The sequence below is a fragment of the Anthonomus grandis genome, chromosome 13, assembly GCF_022605725.1.
Source record: "Anthonomus grandis grandis chromosome 13, icAntGran1.3, whole genome shotgun sequence".
Taxonomy (NCBI): domain Eukaryota; kingdom Metazoa; phylum Arthropoda; class Insecta; order Coleoptera; family Curculionidae; genus Anthonomus; species Anthonomus grandis.
Genome location: NC_065558.1, coordinates 15,104,470 through 15,129,370, shown reverse-complemented (window position 1 = coordinate 15,129,370; position 24,901 = coordinate 15,104,470). Strand labels below are relative to the sequence as shown.

General features: G+C 31.3%; 1 protein-coding gene across 1 annotated transcript; it reads right to left on the bottom strand.

Moving 5' to 3' along the window:
* Positions 1-487: 487 nt before the first annotated feature.
* On the bottom strand, positions 488-23,723 carry LOC126743539 (DNA excision repair protein ERCC-5). Its single transcript, XM_050450672.1, has 7 exons — positions 23,512-23,723; positions 18,548-18,723; positions 18,101-18,488; positions 17,833-18,049; positions 12,446-13,541; positions 5,268-6,557; positions 488-842 (listed from the first exon to the last, which is right to left on the bottom strand). Exons 1-7 carry the CDS (start codon positions 23,597-23,599, stop codon positions 567-569), a joined length of 3,531 nt encoding a protein of 1,176 aa, XP_050306629.1. The 5' UTR covers positions 23,600-23,723; the 3' UTR covers positions 488-566.
* Positions 23,724-24,901: the final 1,178 nt, after the last annotated feature.

Here is a 24,901-nt window from a genome sequence, read left to right as displayed (position 1 = left end):
CAGTTCCTTCGAAAGGGTGAACCAAAACACGCAGTTAACGTCGGGATATGTATTTTGTTTTTAATTTTCCTACCTAGTAGACTTGTTTTTGCGTTTTTCTGGAATATTTTCTCTAGAGCGCTAGCAAAAATATTCGAGTTAAAGTCCCCAACCTGTATATGCCGGTCGTTGAAACTTGATTGGTCTGTGTCTGTTGTCATTGGAAGACTATCCTCCCAGTCCTACCTGTCTATGATTTTTAGGGAAAGTGTCTGTCGAAGTAATATTGAGGAATCATCTGATGTCTATTAATGTCTTGATTGACTTGACCTTTTGATCTTTCTCTATTTTCCAGCTTACAGCTTTTATTTCTGCTTCTATGAAGATGTAAATTGGCGGTAGATCCAGCAGCACCTCCTCGCCAGAGTAGGGAGCCTTACTTAGGCTAGCCTTTGGTTGTTGCTTGACTTAGTTTACGAGCATATAACAATTATTCAAAACTCCAATAAAAAAATAACAAATTTAATAATAACCAAAAGAATACTTAATAATAAAAAATAACATGCAACAACTGGATCCTTGACTTCTTAATCCTCCCCACTGCTCTCCGATAATCCAGCATCGTCTTTCGGCATCCTCTTGTTCCGCTCCTTCTTGGGCACGTACCCGGGCCCCTTTTTACCCTTCCTAAAAACTTCGATCGCTTTTAATTTATTTCGAAGCAATGTGGTTTTATCCCGTTCCTTTTGGGGAATAGTTTCTTTTCTGGGGACCCTCGTAGGGCGCGAGGGCGGCCTACGACTGCTCGAGGCTTGCGCAGGTTGTCTCGGTACGAAGTAGGAAGAAGTGCTCGGCTTAGAAACCTGGAAAAATCATTGAAGTAAAAGAATTGGATGCTGAATGTTTTAAAGGAAATTACGATATATGCATAGGGAATTATATAAATTCAAAAGGACATTAGCAGGAAGGAACTCAGGTAAACTAATTTAAAACGGGGAAAAAAGTTTTCAAAAATGCACTATTTAAATTAATAGAGTATGATTGATGAATATTGTTCTTTTTAGTTTTAGTATTATTATAGTTTTAAAAAAAAGCAACATGACAGTAATTTAAAGAATTGGTGCATACTAAAATAAATAAAACATCTTCACCATAAATATAGCTTTTCTGGTTTTTTCAAACGCTGTATAACGCTTTGTGTTGATGCCATGGAAAACCTGGGAGATATGTTTTTCAAAATATTGTTAAGCGGCTTAATTCTTCATGTAGTGTAATAAGATGTAGGTACCTCTAGATACTGGTACTTGTCCAGCTAGCGCCTCTTTTTCTTGAATTAAATAATTATATACCAAATACATAACACACAGATTTATTTTGATTATTACACAATAACAAAATTAAATCTTAATTAAAATGTACTCTAATGAATCAGTCAACTTTACTTAAAATTGTTAAACCAAAAATCAGTGATCCAAAGTAATTTAAAGACTTCAGGCCTATAAGTATATTACAGTTAGTAGCCCAAATCTTGGAAAATTAATTCACCCACAAATTTGGGTATTTATTAAGTCACATTCTTTAATTCCTGAATGCCAGGTAGGTTTTAGAAAGAATTTTTGTACCACTATCAATTTGGTTAACCTTAATGAAATTAGAAAAAAACGAAGACAAAAAAGAACTAACATGTATTGGCTTGTTAGATTTTAGTAGAGCCTTCGATACTATGTCACGAAATGTTATTAGCAAAACTTCATTATTCTGGATTTCCTGGTATTGCAGTAGATTTTTTGTTACGTATTAGTATCTTATATAAAACACTCAACATTATAGCAAAATGCGGATGATTCCCAACTGTATCTTTCGTTCTCACGCCAAAATCGTAACATAACGTATCGATTACTTTTGACAAGACCACAACTTAAAATTAAATGCTTCTAAATCTTATATAATAATACTGGTTTGTGGCAAAAATGCTTTTGAGGTTTCGTCTAATTTTCATGAGCAGATTCGAAATGTTCACCTATACCAGTAGTCGATGAGGTAAAGAATTTGAGCGTGTATTCAAACAGTAGTATTATATTCCAAAACCATATTAAAAATAAGTTGAAAATTGCATATATAGCCTATGAAAAATATATGGACTAAAAAATTATTTACCATTTAATATTAAATATTATTTATTTAATTCACTAGCTCTTTCTTTGCTCAATAACTGATTCCCTGACCGAAGCAACTAAAAGATCATAACATGATAATCATATAATGTATAACACTAGATTTATAAACTTATTTAGAGTCTTTTTTTTGTAGCCGCCTCTCAACTTTGGAATAAGTTACCTAAGGATGTTAAACAATTTTCAATAGAAGCATTTAAAAAATATATTCAAAATTATCTACTTGAAAAACTGGAATGGAATGCTTAATTCAATTTGAAATAAATACAATCGTGTGCTAAAGAAAACAAGAAAGTGGCTGTATAAATTTTTTATAGGGCTTTGGTATCCCTTCGTCTCCATCTAAAGCTTACTGTTAGTATTTGTTTACATGCCACGTTTTTCCTGTGGACCTCCTATAAAACCTTTTCTTTCCATTCCAGAATTTCCTTCAACTGTAAATTCTTGTTAAAAATAGTAGTTATATCAGCCAAGTTAATAGTTATAACTGTTATTTCTTTTTTATTATTATTCCTTTTTAAAACGGCCTTGCCACACAAGTTTGCACCTGTGCTAACAGTTTCGTAATCGAGGCATAGTCCTATTTATTATTATGAGTTATTTATTGTAAATTGTTAATTATGTTTTTATTTTAATGATAAGGTGATTAATAAGGTAAATTTATTTTGCATTTTGAATTCACACTTTCTTTCTATTTTGTTTCATCCACAATAGCCGCGTTTATTGTCGCCACGAGAAGTGACGAAAAACGCGTGTTAACGGCTTAACCGTTAAGAAGTCGGTAAAAAAACTTTAACCTAATATTCTATATGAAAGATATCACAAACATCAATTAGCGCCAAATTATTAAACCTTTCTTGACTGAATGTTTTACACAAATATTTATTTATGAGTTTTAGTTTCGAAAAAGACCGGTGGCCAATAGTTACAGTGACTGGAAGAGTCAGCATTATTCGTAATGTAATCGCTCTGCAATTCGTTATATCGTTAACGTTATTCGTTATATCTACTGGTGTATTTATGAATTAGGTATCAATAAAATTTGACTATTTACCAATAATATATTTGGCTTCGTCATGACTTTTTGATTTTGATCCATTTTGTTCCTAATTTAATTCCTAAAGCAATACTTTCATAGGTCTGGCTTTGACATACTTTTCAAGGTATTAAAATTATCCAAAAAAATTGAGTCGGCTGAATAATTTTTACCGCAATTCAAAGTTTTAGTGTCCCATAGGAAGCAAATCCTAATAATAAGACGATTATTGTAATATTGGCAGATAATACAATAAATTCGGTCCTGTAACAAATAACAAGATCAAACTAACTGGTACACTATGAAAGTAATAGTAGGAGGTACATTCAATTTTTAAATAACTAACAATATAATTGTATTTGAGAGAACAATTTATTCAAACTCATACCAAACAGATCAACAATTAATCGTCTCTCTATTAATCTTTCTTGGACAAATTGGTTCCATAAGTGTTAAGATAAAATACATTGTGTCTTTTTATATGGATGCACGGAACAGCAAAATTCAAAGCCGATAAGAGATTTGAAACATCAATTTGATTGTTGCTTATTTTAAATAAAAACACTAAGTACCCACAAACAGCAGATTAATGAAGTAACAGTGCATTAAACCTTAAAAGTAATAACTGCTGACTGAATCACCTCTCAAGGTATACACCGTCCATCCTAAAACTACATATACATATATCTTATTATAGTCTATATAAGCATAAAAGGTAAGCTTTTTATTAACAGTCTCCCAGGTCACATGTGTGGTATCATTTATTACACACAAGTCAATCTCATCTTTGAGCAAGAAATTGACATCTTCTTACATTTCTGAAAGTTAAGTGGGAGTGTTTATTTTTTAATATTTAATTTTTTATTATTACACCATTTATAATCACTATCAAGATCTGCATGACGCTGCCATGACGATTATTGACGAAAAACCTTCATATCATCGGCAAATAGTAGTAATTTACTGCCAAAATCGTCGTGAAAAAATTGATAAAAAACCAAAAACAAAAATGGAGCAAGATTGCCCTGGGGGGCACCACTTGAGGCAATGTTGATAGATTATCTGAACCCACTGAACTCTACAATTTGTGATCTATCTAATAAGTAGGAAATGAAAAACTCTACTAGATGTTTATGAAAGCCCATTTTATAAAGTGTTTTGAAAAGAATTCTGCTCTGTATAGATTACATCGAGTTGATATTCATTCATTGCCTCATATACCTTTCGCAAAAATTATTTTAAATTAGTGGCTGTTGATCTACATTTAAAAAAAACATAAAAAGTAGGTAAAATTAGATGTTTAATTTGGTGAAACAAGTTGCCATAAATGCAGGTCTCAATTGATTGTTAAATTATTGAATTTCTCAGAAAGACCACCAAGCCTCAAGAATTGTACCAAAACAAATATAATTATAAATCTTTTTCTGGGCAATTAAAGGTTTCGCATTTACCTTCATAATTAAAAAGTCGTTTTCTTTTATGATTCCTTACATTGGGGCTATCTATTTTGAAAAATGTCTGTCTAAGATTTAGGTTCGTAATTTTACGTTCTTAATATATATCAATTTTTTTAAGTTTTGTTAATTGATGTAGTCTTTCTTTTTTATTTTAAATTTCCGACCCAGAAACATCTAATTTGAACCTAGGACCATTTGCATCTAAATTGAATATCATAACAATTACAAGAGGAAACGTTATTTTAAGAACAGATCGAACTGTAGTAACTTATATTTTTTTGTTTTTTTTTATATCGTATTTTATGTAAAAATACATCGGTTTAAGCAAAATATATAAACTTGTAAATAAAGTCAAGCGAAGTCAATTTTATGTCGCCGGTAATTTTAACAAATTGCAAATTAAATGTAAGATTTACTTTACGCACGAGTGCGTGAAGTGTAACTTACAGAGTGCATTGAAAATTAAAAAGTTAAAGTTGACAGTGCATAGAATGATGTACTTTACACATGATACTAGAAAAACGATATTAAAACTGCCATTTTTTTTCCAAGATGGCATCCATCCAACATTTTGAAAATCAGATCAAATTATAATTAACTGTAATTTTTACATTAACTCACCTCGATTTCTGCAGGTTTGGTTCGCAGCCTCTCAAGCTTTTCTTGCATAGCCATATGGATTTCTTCATCCTTCAGCTCAGATTCTTCCACGATCTGAACCAACCGACTCACTTCCTCATCCCCTTGTAACTCACTTGGAATATTTGCTACCAGTTTCACAGTTTCCTTTACGACTTTTGGTTTTTTAACATCGACAGCTGCCTTCAATTCTTTCACTTTTCTTCTACGCCTTATTGCATTGATTTTTTCTGAGACATCTACTGAATTTTCAGTGGCACTCTTTTCTAATTCGCTCACTTCTTCGGGCTTCTTTAACACGCTTGAAACATTTTCTACTAATTCTTTTGGACTATTGGCTTCTTTTACTTTTCTTTTACGGTTTTTTATGTCAACTTTTTCTTCAGTTTGGTTGATGGCTTTCTCATTATTTTCTGCCCCCTCAGATTTATTCTTTCTTCTCGTTCTTTTTTTAGGCAGCTTTTTCAGGTCCTCCGCGAGTTCCTCTGCTACTATTTCAGACGGATTTCGCCCCATGTTTGTAACAGCTGATTTCACCCTTTTGCTCATCTTTTTTTCCGCTTCGTCCGAATGCACCACAAACTTTGTCTTAAAATAATCCTTAATGGTTTTCTGATGTCCGTCTTCAATTTTTTTCACAACAGGATTCAACACCTCCTCACATTTAAGTTTAGTCCAGCCGAACTTGTCTCTGGCATATTGTATAAGGGCCCCAAAGTTCGGCTTTCCCCATGAGAATGGTTCCTTGCTAGTTTCCACTGTCGGGTCCAAATAGGCCAAGACCACTTGCATATTGGGGAAATTCTCGCTGAAAGTGATATTTTTCAATTTAGTTTTTAAACCGGAACGTCCCGGCCCTGGCGATTTTCCTTTAGTAAACCAGGAGCGAAACTCTTTTAATCCAGACAACAATTCCGCGTGACTCAACGTAATGTTTTTCCCATGTGGAAACGCCGCAAGTATTTCCATGGCCGTTACAGGACCGATGCCTTTTAGGCCAATAGTGTAATCGCTACCCACCAGAAGGGCTAATAAAATCATTTGCTCCCTACTCAACTTGAAATTGTGCCGGATATTTTCAACTTTAAACTCCATCACGTATTTGGAGGGGTTAAAGAAGTTTTTATAAACGGTTTTGCCACCAAACAGCCAGATGTCGCTGTCTTCGGTTATAGTGCCGTCGGTCAATTCTATTGCATCGAAAAAGGCGCATTGAGCTTCAGCTTCCATAGGGGCAATCACATAAGGAACGCCAAAAAGTTCCAAGAGTTCCTAAAATAAAATCAAATTTTGCTTATGATAGAGTATTAGATAATGTCAGTTTTCCCTATCATAAAGCTCATGACCGGTTTCGACCCTTTGTGAGTCTCCTCAGAGAATGGACAAGAAGAATAAACGTTCATAATAATTAATATGACTTTTTCAAAATGTAAATTTCTTTCGCAAGATCGCAGTTTGCTTAGGGAATCTGAACATGAACCCATTCTATTTTAATTATTATTTCCAAAACTATTGATTTTAAAAACTTACTTTTAATTACAAAGTTTTATAATTTTTTGTGCTCTACAAAACTTAATCTTGGTTTTCTTAATTGGCTTTCTACTTTTTTTTTTAAATACTTGCATTTTTTATAACTTATTTTAAAACCATTTTTTATTCCCTTTAGAATGATGTATTCATACGTTTCCCAACATTTAGACGTATTAATAACCATCATCAGGTTCTTTCTTAATGCAGGCCTGATTTTTTTTAAATTGTAAATTAATTACGACCCCGAATTATCTTGACCTGACTAACTTTATAATAAATTTATTTTTAATATATAACAATATAATAATGAACAAAAATAAATCGAGAAGTTATTTAAAATAAATAAAGGCTACTAAATAATATGTACATAATTATGAAATGAATTGTTATTAATTTAAATGTTCGAAATGACCATCCATTATTTTGTAAGCATTTTCGCGCATTGGTTACAATTTTTCTTTGAATGTTCCATTAACATTTGCGAAGAAATTTTATTGCATGCTTCTCTTATTTTTACACTTGGGCCCCAAAAGTTTAAGGCGTAGTTTGATAAGCCTGGTCCTTAATAAAACCCCGTATAGAAAAATCCGTGGGTGTTATATCAGGCGATCTTGCGGGCTAATTTATAGGACCGTTATTACCAATCCAAAGAGGTGGTTTAAAATTGTTTAGAAACCTTGTGCAATGCTGATCTCGATCAGGTGCACCGTCATGTTGAAAATATTCAAAGTTTTTTATTACATCAAGAGGGATATCATCCAAAAGATCTTGCAGAGAATTTGTTAAAAAAAATTATGATATACTTGAGTCCTCTAGATTCAAAACCAGATATATCACTTTGTAATAAAACTGAGATAATTGCAAAAAACTGCCATTTATTTATAAACAATATTATCGGCCTAATATTGGACCAACTGAAAGGTGATGGGTTCCTAATAAAATATAGCAAAGAAATAATGATTTTTTCCTTAATTTTAAACACTTATTTAAAAAAAATGTGGATATAACTGATTTTGAAACTTAGGCCAGGATTTGTCTGTTTTTGAATTTTAAAGTACTGTTTAATGAGAGATATTATTTCTTTAAGAAAAATGTTGATTATTATTATTTTTTTTAATAACAAAGATAAACTTAAAAATAATCCTTAATCAAAAAAAAACGTGTCAAATTGACAAATTTTTCCAAAAAAATCAAATAATAATATTAGTTGGAATGTTTTCTTAAAATGTATTACAAAAATCTATTGCCGTCTTCTTGAGGTTCACACAGAACTTCTTCTTCCTGGACCATTTTTTCTTGTTCTGCAGTTAAGTTACCAACTCTGTTCAAAACATCTTTGTAATACCGAAGTCCTAAAATATCTGCTTCTTCCTTCCAGTTAGCGTCGAAATGTCCGATGAGGAGTTCGTCAACATTTTTAATTTTTTCTGGTTTTAAGTTTGCACAACCTATGTTCACTTCAGAAGGATTAACAGTCATCAGTGTTTTTCCCTTTTTGCATATACCTTGTGCTTTACTAACGAAGTGTCTATAAAATGGCTTTAAAATGTAGTGACGAAGTCGATTTTATGTTAAGTTTGACTTGTTCCTGCCAATCAAAAACCTTCCAGTCTGTTCCCAGAATTTGCACGGTACCAAATTCCTCAAATATTTCATGGTACTTCTTTGGAATATTAATGGTCTCCTCCTTGCGTACCCTCTTCTCAATATTTGCGAAAACCCGGTCAGGTGGTATGTATGAGTGACCCGTCACTCACTGGGAATATTAACTCTACGGATTGAATGTGATCTGGAGCACCTTGAAACCAAACCGATACCATGGTGATCATTGTTAGGTTCTTATTTTGTCCTCCGCATCCATCGGAACAAAGTCTCAGATCTGTTATGTCTGTTAAGTCTAGTTTTTGAAGTCTGTCAAAGACCGCGGAACTGATCTCGTTTGAACCTTTCGACTTGTCAGTTTCTTTCCACGCATAAGAGAATACATTCTGTTTTGTTAGTTGCGAATGGTATGAGCCAACTACTACAGTAAAATTATATAAATAAAATTGGCGTTTATAATAGGCTTGTTGTCGTGGGGTGTGATCTTCGGTAGCACTAAATTTTTTTCACAATCGTATGACATTGCTCCGCATCCATCGGAACAAAGTCTCAGATCTGTTATATCTGTCTAGTTTTTGAAGTCTGTCAAAGACCGCGGAACTTATCTCTTTTGAACCTTTCGACTTGTCAGTTTCTTTCCAGGCATAAGAGAATACATTCTGTTTTGTTAGTTGCGAATGGTATGAGCCAACTACTACAGTAAAATTATATAAATAAAATTGGCGTTTATAATAGGCTTGTTGTCGTGGGGTGTGATCTTCGGTAGCACTAAATTTTTTTCACAATCGTATGACATTGTTAATAACCCTGGACGCTCTTCTTGCAGCAATTGGAAAAAATGCTTTAGATTTTAATTTATGGAGTCTACTCTGCGCAATAAGGTTCTGGTTTTCATGTTGGTCTTTCGTATTTGAAATTTTGGATTTATACTCCAAGCAGACGTCTGTTTGAGGCGCCTAAATCCCAAATTAAATTTGGTATTAAATAGGGATCTAAAAAAAGATTATTTCACCCGGTGGTCTTCAAAACTTGAATTATAAAGATTCCACATTTTTTTAATGCTCAAGTTGCTAGCCAGGTAGCAGGTACTGCCTTTCACTTCTGCCTCGACAATAGTGACTTTCTATAACAGAGAAAGACTTAATAAAGTTTATGATCATTTCTTTTTTTTTTTTTAATTTTTGTCTTTGACTTTATCACCACCTCGGAATTTTAAAAGCATTTGTCCTGTTTTAAAAAATCAACTTATTACACCATTGACTCTATTATGTCCTAGATTTAGGACCCGCAAAAAGGTATTTTTGCAAACAGGTACACATTCCTTGGAAAGTTTTTTAGGTATAAAATAGTGGAAAGACGCGTTTCGGGCTCTTAAATCTTTTGAAGCTCTTCATCTTTTAACTTGCTTAATAGTATAGTGCTTTATAATAAAACAATCTTGTATTGTTTTTTTATGAGAAGCAAAGGAAGATTTATGGAAAGTTGCAATATCAGCATTTGTTAATAAGGAGCACTTACATGAAGGTGTGTTGTGAGAACATAAAGGAAATCTTGGCGAAGCAGTAGCTGAATATCTATGGAACAAAAAACGTAAGCTTAGCAACGAATATCATACACATTTAAAAGAAACATACCTCTTTTCGGTAGCAGCCAGTATGTCTTTTCCAGTTTTTACACTGACTCAAGACTTTCCGTGCTTTACTGCGTGTTCTTTCCTCATTATGAGTTTTCTTTATAAAAATAATTAATATGTGAACCATTAATTAACACTTAAATACTACTAATTTCAAATCACACTAGATACGTAGGTACTACTTCAATCAAATTTTCAGTACAACTGACTGCAAAAAAAAGTAAACAGTATTAAACCGCCAAAATGGATTTAACTTGTTTTGATTTGCTTGTACGTTTACGCGAAGCGACACGGTTGGGATATATCTGAATTTGCAGCGCAATGGATTTACCTTTGTTCGAATGTCATTTAGCTTAAAATATATCTGGTTTTGAAATTTAGTAGGAGCTTAAACGGCATTTTTAAGCGTGATATGACCGAGTTTGAAACTTTTTAAATATTGCATAGTATGCATAGTAGATAACTTTAATAGTATTATAGGTTTGCGCCAAAATGACAAAAAGTGGATTTATCCGCTTTTGCATCTACTTGTCCAGTTAAATGTTCACTGAAAAAACATGGTCCAACTTCTTGTGTGTCGAGTATTACCAGCCAAATATTTATGCCGAACCTCTCTTGGAAAGCCGTTTCTTGATTTCTGTTAAGCCAACCATTATTACAAAATCGACTCTCGCCGCTCCACAAATTTTTTTTAATAAGTTAGGGTCACGCTTTCGATTTCTTATAACCCATCTACAAAATAGTCTTCGATTCCGATAATCGTATGATTTTTAATGTTATATCTTACAACATCTATAGGGTCTAATCTTATTTCAAAGCAATATTTTTTTGGTGGACATTTTTTGAAATTCCAGTCTCTTTCCGCTCTTCTCTAAGAGAACTATCGCTATTTTGAATATTTTTGTAATTAATATATCCTAAAATGTTTAAGCCAGTTAAGCCGGTTTACCCACCACGTTTACTTCTGCTTCGCCTCCTTCTACTGTTATACCTACCCCTCTCTTTTAGGGGTTCTCAAAAGAACCATATTGGGCCAATTTCTTTCTAGCCCGGCAAATATTGTAAGACTTGTTGAAGTGCATCATTTGCATTGCGAAATGCTCTTGCATACCAAAACAACAAATCTAGCCTTCATCTTCATTTGAAAACTTCATAACTTTGTAACAACAAGGTAGGACTGGGGTAGAGTTCCCCCTCTCCCAAAAGTTCTTGCAATGGGTGCAAAAAATTGTTGAAAGCTGAACCTTTTTTATACCTATATTATTTTTTCATGGTAGTACTACTTCAAGTAACAGTTGTGCTTCGTTATATTTTGAATTCTTTTTTGCGCCGAATCAAAACCTGGCTCAGAACTACAATGCTGCAAAAAAGATTGAATTTGGCTTGGATTGGCACTTCTAAATATGAATTATGATATTGAGGTAACTTTAGAAGAAGTTATGGAAAGATTTTCTAAAATGGGCAGACATTGCTTCAGTTTTACTGTATAATATTGCTGTTAATAATAATAAAACATTATTTTGTTAAATAAAACATTATTTTCCAATGACCCATTATTACCAATAAATGCATTTTATTTTTTGTTCCCCTCCTAAAATTTTATCCTGGATCCGCCCCTGGTCCCAGTCAACTAAATTGAACAAATAATATCAATCAAAATACAAAATTTACAAAAAACAAAAATATCAAAAGGATCATAATTTAAAACTACATTTTTTAACATATTTAGATTAGGGTTCATTGGGTTTAACAAAAACAATGAATAGCTAGACTATAAGCTTAAGCTTTTAATCGATTAAATTTTAAATCAAGAGTAAAGAATTTTTAAAAGTATTTAAGTTTTTAGCAATTAAAACAGTCAGATCCGCACTAAGGAAAAATTCCTGATGATCGTTATTAATACGTTGAAACGATGGGAAACATATGAATGAGATACATCATTGTAAAGGGAATAAAAAATGTTTTTAAAATAAGTTAAAAAAAGGCAGGTCCGTATTTTAAAAAAAAAAAGTTTCGTAGAGCACAAAAAATTACAAAACTTTGTAAATAAAAGTTAGTTTCTAAATTTCTAAACCCAATAGTTTTGGAAATAATGATTAAATTATATTATTTATAAAAAACGCCACTCTGTCAACATCACCCTGTAATTCACGAATTAATAAATATTTTGCAACGCTGTAAAAGGATTTAGAATAAGCATCAAAATTAGCATTTTTTTTCTAATTAAACCGCCCTCGTATCTCCTATAGTTTCGGCAATAGCAATAGTCACACATAGCAAATAGGACACCCAGTATAACTAACACTGGAGACATCAAAAATGATAACAATTTATAATTCTAAATAATAATAATAGGGGCAACGAATTAATTAATAAGTCCTTAGTATGCTTTTACCTGGGTCTCTTGGTACATTTGATCGGTAATATTTCCAGCCATTCTATCCTTGGAAGATTTCTCGTTTAAAAGCTCCATTTTATCCTTTTGCAGCTGCTCCTTCATTTCCTGTAACTCTTTTTCTGTTATCTGTGGCACTTTGGGTACTTTTGGAACAGTTACTTTTAGATCTGGCGATTTCTTAGCATCCACCTTAAGAACTTCATTTTTATCATTTTCTTCCTCAATTGGCTCTGTAAGCTCATCAATCTTTAAACTTTCATTCATAGAGACTTCTACTTTATTATCTACATCTAATTCAACTGAATCCATTGCTTTAGTCGAAATGTCTTCCCTCTTAACCGCACTAGTACCACCTACTTTAATTTCTTTTGAATCAACAAGTTTTTCTTCAATATCATCCTTATTTTTAACTATATCTTTTATGTCAACAACTTGACTTCTTTCCTCCTCATCAGCATTTTTATTTAACTGTTCTGTTGACTCAAAAACATCAGCAAACAGATCATCTTCCTGATCAAAGCTCCCATTGGGATCAATAACAATATCCAATGCCTCATCTGAGTCACTTGAAGACATAATTTCTACAGTATTTTGTTTAACTTCTTCAAATTCAGAGTCACTTGACGAAATATTAGCTAATTTCTCTTTCACTTCAGCAGATCGAGGGGCATTTTTATTAATCAACTTGGAGATTTCGTTGGGTGTGAGGCCACTGTATTCCATCATGTAACTTTGGGCCAGAGACATTTTGGTGTTGGGAATTTGTGGAAGTGGCGTAGGTTCATCGTCACTGGACTGACTTGGTTCTGAAGCCGCACATTCTAACGATAAAGCGATTGCCTTATTGAGCTCGTCCTCATATTCCTGATCTGCTTTAGATTTTGTCACTTCGATACGAGTTTCGTTTTCTTTATCTTTTTCAATTGGCTTGTCTACATTTTTGAGTGATAAGGCAATTGCTTTATTTAGGTCTTCTTTATACTCCTGATCTACATTGGTTATTGTAACCTCATCAGCCTCAATATTTTCTGATTTAAGCTCTTTTTTTCTAGCCTCTTCAATAGCTTTTTTTACATCTTTCACTAGTAAATATCTGGAAAAAATAAAATAAACTTGTAAATATTATCTATAAATGATAAAATGAATTTATTTCTATTCAACAAGTATATTTCACAGAGTATCCCAACTGTAAAGAGGTCTATATTTAAATTCAAATGCATTTATTTGCCAACTATTTATTTCATACAATAATATAAAGTTATAAGTCAAAAAGGATATCTTTTCGATTATAAAAACCCGCTTACATACTGCACCAGTAATAAAATATTACATATGCGAAGCTGCCCTGTGAATACTGTTAAGTAAATATACAGGGAGTTTTCGAAGTTCAGTCATTTATTTTAACTGTTAATAATGAGTTTCCGAATAGATGGATAGGGCGCAATGGGCCCATTTCTTGGCCTCCTCGCTCCTCAGATTTAACGCCTTGCGATTTTTTTCTGTGAGGCTATATGAAAGAGTTGGTGTATCATGATGAAGTAGTAAATACTCCGGAAGAACTTCAAAAGCGCATAGAAAATTCTTGTGATTTAATTCGTGGACACCAGCATTTTATTTTCGAGGCTTGTAAAGAATTGCTTGTAAAGAACGCCGAGGCAGGATGTTTATTAATCGAATAAATGGGGAATTTTTGTAAAAACGGTAACCATTTACCTTAATAATTTTTTTTTTAAATAATATTTAATAATGTGAAGTAACTCCCTTATTATGCAACTTTTATATAGGTGATTGTTGGTATATTAACTTCTGTTGACGAGTTCTACAAGGAGTTAAAATAAATAACTCAACTTTGAACACACCCTGTAGTATTATCTAATTACATTATTAAATCAAAAAAAAAAAATCTAAAAGTATAGGATAGTGGTTTATTAAAAAATCGTAAAAGATTTAATATAATATATTGGTGAATTAATAAAAACAAAACTGCAATGAGAGTGGGACGGCAACAACAAAGTTGACTCAAATTTAAAGAAAGGTTCAATAACCGATCGTATACTAACTATACAACATGGCTTTACTAATGAACATTCAAAGATCACCTTACTATGTTTGCTATTCTAATCATAGTTTTAATTTAACATGCCTTCGGACCACAAGCTTTCACCGTCAAAGGTAAGTTGTGCCACATACAATCAAACAAATATCCATATGCAACAAACGCAAAACATCGCAGAGAAGATGAAATTTGATGCTGTGGCAAAACAAAACGCTCATTGAACCTTATCTATGCTTAGAGGTTGTGAAAATACTTCTCGAATACTTTGATCTGCTTTTTAAATTATCTGCGCGCACCTTTTTATAAATAAAATTATAAATCTGTTTTCTTCTTCTGTTTTCCAGGCTTAAAAAATAATTAGCATTTAAATAGGGCATAAATAATGTGGTCTCTAGGATAGGGTTGGCAGAAATGCGGAAGTGGAATCAACGTCTAATTAGAATATTGGTTTGTATGTATCCAAGATAAGATATGAGAATAGATTTTATGAATTTTGCGATTCTGATAAAAAGTTTTCATATCTTGATCCTATTGTAGAGGAAATTTTTTGGTTTAGTGAATATAATAACAGTTTATTAAATTTACAAAAATCACTCACAATACTTCTTGAAAATTGTAATTTATGCCATATAATCGATGAACCAAGAAGAATTACAGCGAGTACTTTTGTTATTTTTGGTCACTGATTACACCTAAAAAGGGTACTTTCTGAAAGTATTTTGGATCATAATAATATTCCAGAATTGGATCCAGGATACACATTTTACACGATATAGTAAATGAAAAATTAAATAAAATAAATGTATATATGTAAAACGGTTACCAAATCATAATAAAATTAAAATTTTAAATTAAACATAAAAATATATAATTATTGCTTGAATAGTGGGGTTGATGAATTGTAAACCAAATTTTGAATCAAGGATATAATTTGAAATCTTAAACTCTATGTATATGTATATATGTCTCCTATCACGAACTTGTCTAATTATAAAATCTTACCCAGATTAAACTTTATTATGTTTTCTTTTTAACTTTCTCTTCCAGTTTATATCTGGAAATAGTGTATCACTAACAAGCTGCAAATAGTTCCAGTTTTTGTGATTTTTTTGGTTTATTTTTACCTTGGTAATAATTGTAAATCTTATAATTACGTTTTCTTGTGATTATAAATGTATTAGTGATTATTAGTATTGTTATAGTATAATATTAATTTTTTATTTATTTATTTACCATACAAGGTACAAATAAGGTTTCCCCCAAGAAGTAAGGTACACAACATACAATATAATAAAATAACGTCGATTACAATAAAATTATATAAAAAGATATACTAAAATTTATGTGGAGCCGTCACTTTACACCGGGTGACACAGAAAAAGAGGTAAACACTTAATAACTTTTTTACTATTCAAGATAAACAAATAAAATTTTATTTATCAATAAAGTAGTTAAAATAGCATCTTTTGACATATTCTATTATTTTTCGTTTCTTCCGGTTTAACAGAAAGTGACACTAACTTTTTTTTTTAAATGAGACAATGGATGGAACAGGTACCTCAGGCTCGGAGCACTTTAAGTAGAAATACTATTTTCCACTATTGAAAGCTCATGTATAATTTATTGCCTTTAAGGATTCGAAACTTCAATAGACGAAAATTTAATATTGTTATTAAAAAAGTTTTATTGAGATTTGCTAAACAGAATTTCTTGATCTATCTATACCTATGTTGTGGAACCTTGATGAATTGTAATTTGCGTGCATGTATGTCTAGGTTAATTTTATTTTATTTCTACTGTGCCTCTAAGTACACTTTGTAATTGTTTGTTATATGTTTATTGTAAATTTAGGAATTCTTTATAAATTGTACAGAAAATTTGCTTTTCAATAAACTTTTGACTTTGACATATTATTACGTATTTAGATAGAAAATAATATTCTGAGAATAATGATATCGCATTTACTACTTTTTGTTATATCCTCAGAGAAAAAATATTTTTTTTTATTTTGAAATAGGGTGTCATGAATGCGTTAAAAGTTTTAATTTTTAATCAAGTAATCATCATGAAAAAATTATATTCATTGTATTTAATTACTTGAATCTTTCATACTTCTATTTAAAATTTCCAAACCAATATTTTTGGCATTTACTTTCTTTTTTTAAATTGCACCCTATTATGAACAACTACTTTTGAAATGCAGTTTTTCAGAAATACAGTTAGAAAATATTTTAAATATTAATAAACACCAAAATTGCATTTGACAAGATGTTACGTATTATGTCAATTGAAAAATAATTGAAGAACGCGTCGAAATCAAAGCCTTTTATTAATTAAGTACGTTTATTTATGTGACTTGGTTTTTTCTTCCTATGGGCTTATTTATCAACCGATTTAAGAAAAAATCATATCAAATTATTGAAAAAAAAACGCATTGCAAATGTGCTTGTTGCCAATAAAGTTATATTTAAAAAAATTAAGTAAATGCGATTTCTGGTTTTGACATTTTAAATAGGTGTATAAAAGATTTAAGTCATAAAATGCAATGAAATCAGTTTTTTTTCGTGATTACTTAATTAAAAATTAAAACTTTCAACGCATTCATGGCACCCTATTTTAAAATTTAAAAAAATGTATAATAAAGAAATAATTCTATTTTCAATATAAAATCTTATCAAATAAATCAATCAGTCATCAGTCAATAGAAATCCTATGCATTTTCCTATGTCCGTCTTACCCCCTTTATATAACACATGCTGGTACGCACAGGGGCATGAAAGTTTAGTACTGATAGCTTTGGTAGACAGTTTATTTCATTAATCATTACTTTGGGACCAAACCTCTCATAGCTAACCTATTGCGCTGAGCTTTGAGACTCTATATTTACAATTTTAAGTCGCTCTTCGTAAGTCAATGTTAACATATCAATATTTAATTTATAAATAAGGTAGTTTATAAATTTATGTTGAACTCTTTCAAGCCTTTTTGCAGCAAGTTCATAATAAGGTAACCACACTAAACAACAGTAATCCAAGTGACTCCTAACCAGGGAAAAATTTGGACATTTTTTAAATTCCTACAAGATCTAACAATAAATCCTAACATGATAAAAGTTTTGCCAACTATATAACCCATATTTAATGTAATCACGGGCCTCAAAGGGCGATAAAACTAGAAAACAGATGCGGAAATTAAAACATAAAAAAATAAGAAAAATATTTATTTGCATTGTTTAAGACTTTTTTTTATGACGTGATCTTAACCTTATCTAAAGTCAAACTTAACAAAATTATTTTGTTCTCCGAAAAACTCAAAATTAATAACTTACTTAGTTTTTTCATCCGAAGCAATCCTCTTTCCCAAATCCCCAGTCAAAACCCCCTGGTCGTTCAGTAAAGATTCCAGCTCAGCTAGACTAAGTGATTTTCCTCCCATTTCCTTTTCCGCTTCTTCCAGTGCAGATTGAACAGCCTGCCTTTTTAGGAGCCTTTTCATTTGGTATGTGGAAAAATCATCACTCACCTTTGGTAATTCATGTAACCTACCTGATTAAAAAATAAATCTAATTAAATCTATTTAAAGACTATTTAGCTTACCCCAAGAAGACTGTTTCCTAGTCTCTTTTAGATCGGTAAGTATTTCATGTCTTACATCAACTGGCAAAGATTTAAAATGTACACTATCCATATCAATACTATGTAAATCCCAATTTTTTGTGGGACTGGAATCCGAGGTGGTGTACTCGGAATATGACTCATCTTCTGAGCTGGAAATGGTGCTGTCAAGCAAATCACTACCTGAAGGCAAAATGTACATATCATCGTGTTTAGTGGGGCGATCTTTAGGTATGGGACCAATGGACGCTTCTATTTGTTCAGTAAGTACCTTACTTACTGCACTATGCTTTAATAGTGTTGTTAGAAGTTGTTTTTGAATCTGGTCTGACGCCGATATTGCGCGAAGCTTTGATTGAGTTCTTTTTGCCTAAAAATTGTAGAGAAAAGTAAATACGTTTTTAAAGTCTCAACTTATGATATTCTTACAATTGTTTCTTTTTTTAAGACGGGCACTCCACCGTCAAATACAAAGATGGGTTTTATTTTGAAATATAAAAGCTTGCAGACCCGATGATAGATTCCTAAAAGGTGCGCATTAGGGACAGAGGCCCCTTTTGAGTCCTGAAAACCTTTTACTGCTTGGTGCAGCCATATAGAGACATCTAATTTTTCTGTTAGGAAAATATATTTTACTAATTTGGCAATGATTTATTGAGCTCCCAAAAATGGTTATGAAAATTAGCTTTAAATTTGGGGTGAACAAATATACAATTTTTGACTGTATAATATAAATAATAATATATAATTTATTCAACATAAGAAATACATGCTTAATACAGGATAGATGTAAACAAAATTAATTTGTAGTACCAATACAATAAAGTACACCTAGGTGCAAGCACCTGTATGTGTATAACTTAAAATGAATAATATTACTATACAACATAATTATATTTACTAGGGGCCCCATACTACTAATTTACATAAACCTGAGGGTAGTGCATTTAAAACAACTATAAGACATAAATATTAAAAATTTCAGAAGAAGAGGAAAACGTTAATAGTTATTTATAGAAGGTCAAGTAAGGCATCATAATTTTCATAGATAAATCTTTTACAAAGTTCTGAAAATGTTTGCTTATTTGTAATCTCCCGAATTGTCTATGGTAACTTATTGAAGTCATAGGCTACTCTACTTAACCTACAAAAAAATAATACATAAACCTAGAAACTGCTTATGGCCTAAAAACATTGAGAATGCTATCTAAAACATACAATTTTACCTATACAGGGTGTCTCACGACGAATAGACGCAATCGATATTTCGGAAACTAATTTTTCAAAAATTTTGAAAATTTGGCAACATGGCACTGTCGAGGGGGGCTACACAACTAAAATATTTTGACAGTTGTGACGTTTCCGGTTATACCGGAAGTAGGTGTCAACTTCGTTATTTTAAATGGAACACCCTGTATATTTTTACTTTTTTGGCTTTTACGTGAAATTGTAAGTATATTTTGTGTATAATGTCCTATACCTAAGTGTAACCGTTTTTGACATATTTTTAATTTCATGTGAAAAACTATGTTTATAAGCCCTAACATAATTACCGATTACTCCCTTTTAGTAGCCTTTATTTATTGGTTAGTTTTGGTTTTATTTTAGAGGAAGGACCACTTTAAAAGACTATTTTAAAATTTGGCTAAAAAAAGATACAGGGTGGTCAAAAACTAGCATTAAAAATTAAAATGAAAAAATCATTAAAAGTCAATTTTTTTAAATGGAAACCCCCTATTTTTATAATTTTTTCATAAAGATAATTAAAAATAAGGTTAACTTTGTATAAGGTTATCTAGTCCAAAAATTGATAGTTTCCGAAATATTGGCAGTTTAAATTTGGCCTAATATTAAAAGCCGTATAATAACACGGCTCAAGGATTGTTGATTAGTTGGGCATGACGGTTGTCATAGTAACCGCTAGAAGCGGCAGTAAGACAATGGATTATATGCATTAAATTTATAAGTTACTTGCTATTTAAGTTTTCTTCGCAAAAGTGTAATTTAATTAAAAAGTGTACATTTTTGTTATAATCCATTATCTTACTGCCGCTTCTAGCGGTTACTATGACAACCGTCATGCCCAACTAATCAACAATCCTTGAGCCGTGTTATTATACGGCTTTTAATATTAGGCCAAATTTAAACTGCCAATATTTCGGAAACTATCAATTTTTGGACTAGATAACCTTATACAAAGTTAACCTTATTTTTAATTATCTTTATGAAAAAATTATAAAAATAGGGGGTTTCCATTTAAAAAAATTGACTTTTAATGATTTTTTCATTTTAATTTTTAATGCTAGTTTTTGACCACCCTGTATCTTTTTTTTAGCCAAATTTTAAAATAGTCTTTTAAAGTGGTCCTTCCTCTAAAATAAAACCAAAACTAACCAATAAATAAAGGCTACTAAAAGGGAGTAATCGGTAATTATGTTAGGGCTTATAAACATAGTTTTTCACATGAAATTAAAAATATGTCAAAAACGGTTACACTTAGGTATAGGACATTATACACAAAATATACTTACAATTTCACGTAAAAGCCAAAAAAGTAAAAATATACAGGGTGTTCCATTTAAAATAACGAAGTTGACACCTACTTCCGGTATAACCGGAAACGTCACAACTGTCAAAATATTTTAGTTGTGTAGCCCCCCTCGACAGTGCCATGTTGCCAAATTTTCAAAATTTTTCAAAAATTAGTTTCCGAAATATTGATCGCGTCTATTCGTCGTGAGACACCCTGTATATCATAACATAATATTAAAAACCATAAAAAAATAAAAAAAAAACACTACCAGTTTACCCGTACATTTAATTGATTATTGAAATAAAATTCTCTACATTTTTTACAAAATCCGCTGTCTGACAAAAGCTTCATACTTGCAAGAATCCTGTTATAAAATTGTACAAAAACTGTCTGAAAAATGTTAAATAATACTGAATGCTTACCCTATATAAAAATCTTACATTGACATTATGTACTTTATCTTTACATACTAATTTGTTAAACAAATTGAGGATAACTTTAAAGTAGAAATACAAATTTTAAGTATTTTATGCTTACAAAAGATTTATTTGTTGGTGGTTTTTAAATATGAATTTTAATTTATATTTAAATATAACTATACATTTTTAGATATTGGTTTGAATTTGCAACTTTTTAGTAAGGATTTTTTGTAATGACAGAAAATGCTTTATGAATGTTAAAATATTGATGATTTGTCACCTTTTTATTTAATTTGAATTAAGAAGACTTTTGAATAATAAGATTTTAATATTCAAACTTGATTTCTTCCTTTAAAATACAAGTTTTAGTCATAATACATTTAAAAAATTTAATTAGAAAGAAAATAAAAACTTCATATTGGCAACTATTTATTCAACATAAGAAATACATGCTTAATATAGGATAGATGTAAATGTAAACAAAATTAATATGTAGTACCAATACAATAAATTCCACCTAGGTGCAAGCACCTGTATGTGTATAACTTAAAATTAATTATATTACTATACAACATAATTATATTTACTAGAGGCCCCATATCACTAATTTACATAAACCCGAGGGTAGTGCATTTACAATACAGGTAAAACAACTATAAGACACAAATATTAAAAATTTCAGAAGAAGAGGAAAACATTAATAGTTATTTATAGGTCAAGTAAGGCATCATAATTTTTATAGATAAATCTTTTACAAAGTTCTGAAAATTTTTGCTTATTTGTAATCTCCCGAATTGTCCATGGTAATTTATTGAAAATTTTTGGTCCTATTACAGAATTACATCTTTGGCTCCCATCGAATCTGCGAAATAGTACATTAAGATGTCTTTCAGTTAGTTGTCTGGTTTCATGTTGGTGACTTGAAACCAGACATGTAGTTTTTATCTTTAAGTTTATACCAGAATACACAAATGGATTATAAATATAAGGATCTGATATTAAGTATTTTGGTATCATACAAGAGCGAGGTGGGGTCTGTCTTTTTTATAGATTATTTTGATAATATAATTTTGAACAGTTTTTAAGGATTCAAGAGCATTATTGTAGAGTCCACCCCAGGTCACTATACGATAGCATATCAGAGATTCCACAAATGATTGGTACAACATTATTAAAGTTTTTTTATCCAATATATTTCTAATAAGGAAAATTTTTTGAATTAAGCTTTTGAGTTGAGATGTTAAGTTTTGAATGTGTGGTGTCCATTTTAATTTTTTGTCTATTATTATACCTAGATGTTTATTGTTTTCTACTTCTTTTATAATAAAGTTTTGTTGTTCATCAATAACTATTTCCTTAAAATTTGGCCAATTTGCATCTGTTAGAGAAAAGGTGACATAAACAGTTTTTAAGATATTTAGGGACAATTTATACTTGTTTAACCACATCTTTACCTTCCTCATGCCATTTATGAGTTTCATTCTTACAAGAGTCCAAGTAAAATCCTTAAATACAAGAACTGTGTCATTAAACTATTTTCTATAGGATTTTCTTCAAATATTTAGAGGCAACTTTTCTGGGAATACTTTATCAATACATTCCAGGATTTCTCTCTGTTAGTTTTTTAATAAGTTTCCTAGTTGTTCTACTAATTTGTCATATGTTTGCTGTAAAAATAGGGTACAACAAATATTAATCTCAAATGAGTATCACTCCAATGAAGAATTTTTAAATTTTAATTTTCCTTTGTGTGACACCTATATATTATATTTTATGTTATTATTATAAATATTAACTTCTATCTGTATATGAATTTTAGCAATTTAAAGTATTTAATATGGTGCATAGTTATTTTATTGATTTTCACTTACCAATTAGAAAAACTGTAAATTTTAACTTTTATCTAATTTGACTTGTGAAAATACTGTATATTGGCACCAATAAATTAATTTGAATATAACATCTTTGTTATGAGTATTTATATGCTGCTTTGTACTTGGAATATTTACTTCTGAAATGTATATTTTGACTCCATTTATTTTACAAAAGTGGAGCTATTAGATACATTTCTTTCTCTAACTATAAAAACCAGCCGCTAGTTGTTTATAAGAAATATTTTAACTTTGTACAGTTTATCTATTTTGGAACCAGGTATAATGTCAATCAATATGTAAAAAGATTTACTGCTTTAGAATTGTTTAGAAGAAGGGAGGTTACAGGACTACTCGTAGGGTATATTATGGATGAACAAGTTTATTTTTACTTAGTCCTAGACCATATCACACAAATGCTTCTGTGTTTTTAAAGTTGTTCTGTGATATATTTTTTATTTTGGTAAATTTTGCTGAGAAAATGTGGTGTTTTACTACCAAACCTTCAGGCTACCAACAGCCAAAGGAATGACATTTAAAATAAATTATTGGAGTTAAAAAAAAGGATACCCACAGCCAAGACTTTATTTTCTAAAGATTCCAAAGGTACAGGTTTTCCCGAGGGTTCGATAAGGCGCCAAAGTCCGTGAACTCCCATGTTGAAGTTAGTTCTTAGTGTTTAGTTAGTAATTCATTAGTTTGTTTTTCAAAAAATATAAATTAAATAGATTATAAGTTTGTTTACACATTGTGACAGTATTCCTAACCTCACTTCTAACTTGTCAATGTCACAATAAATTAAAATATGGTAGTGGCCAAGATCTATATAAACTACCTTAACTTCTTAAGCGTCATTTCACTTTCACTACGTAACTGCCCAAGCCCTCCAGCTCTCATTTTCTAAGTGTCGTAATCGATCATTTATGAAATAAAATAATTCAAATGACGCTAATTTTTTTTTGTTTTCATATAATCAGTTTATCAATTTATAATCAGTTACAGCCAGCTCTCTCTAAAAACAATGAAACCTTATGAGTATACTAGTGACATAATACGCCATTGGGAAAGCTACAAAAGAAATAAACATAATGAATTGTTGGTGCAGAATATGATGAGAGTAGATCCAGAGTTCCTATTATTGGTCTACATGACTAGATTATGCATTCCTTATAGAAAGATTCTACATGAAAGCAGTAAAAAAATTTACAGAATTCAGTTCCAAGCCCTTACAGTGGCACTGGGACTTATATGTTCTACCCCGACCCATGTCTGCTGCTTGCGAATGAAGATTTTGCTACATTCGAAAGATTCCTAAAAAACTTTTATAGAGCATGTAACTAAAATCCTAGCTGGTTGAAGAGTGCTCCGCACTACCAGTGAAAGCATTTCATTCTTTAGCAGATCTATCAAAAGCTACAATATACCATGTACTTCCATGCACGCATATGCCTTGTCCACCCATACTCAGAACACTCCCAGTTTACATGTCCCGACAAAAAGAGACTGCACTCAAAAATCTAAAAAGAGACACTAATTTCAAGATTCTACTAGTGGACAAGGGTAATGCAACTGTAGTAGTGGACGCAGGAAACTATAACAAAGTTGAAGAAGTCTTGAATAGATGTCAATATAAACTACTAAGTAACCAATCCCAGATCAGTATAGGAATGAATTTACAAGACACTTAAAAGTATTCTGCGTATCTCTCTGATGCATTGCACACCACATTTCTATGGTATTTTAAAATACACAAAGATGGATATTTTTGCGACCCATCAGCAACTCCAAGGATTCGTCAACATCGAAACTTGCCAAATTTATGTTGAGCATTATACAAGGGAATAAAGACTCTTTTGTACGAAATTCAGCTCATTTTGTCGAACTTCTTCACGGCTTCAGGCCACTAACCTTAGGGCGGCCATACACGTAACGGTTTACCTGTACGGTAGGTCTGCGCAGG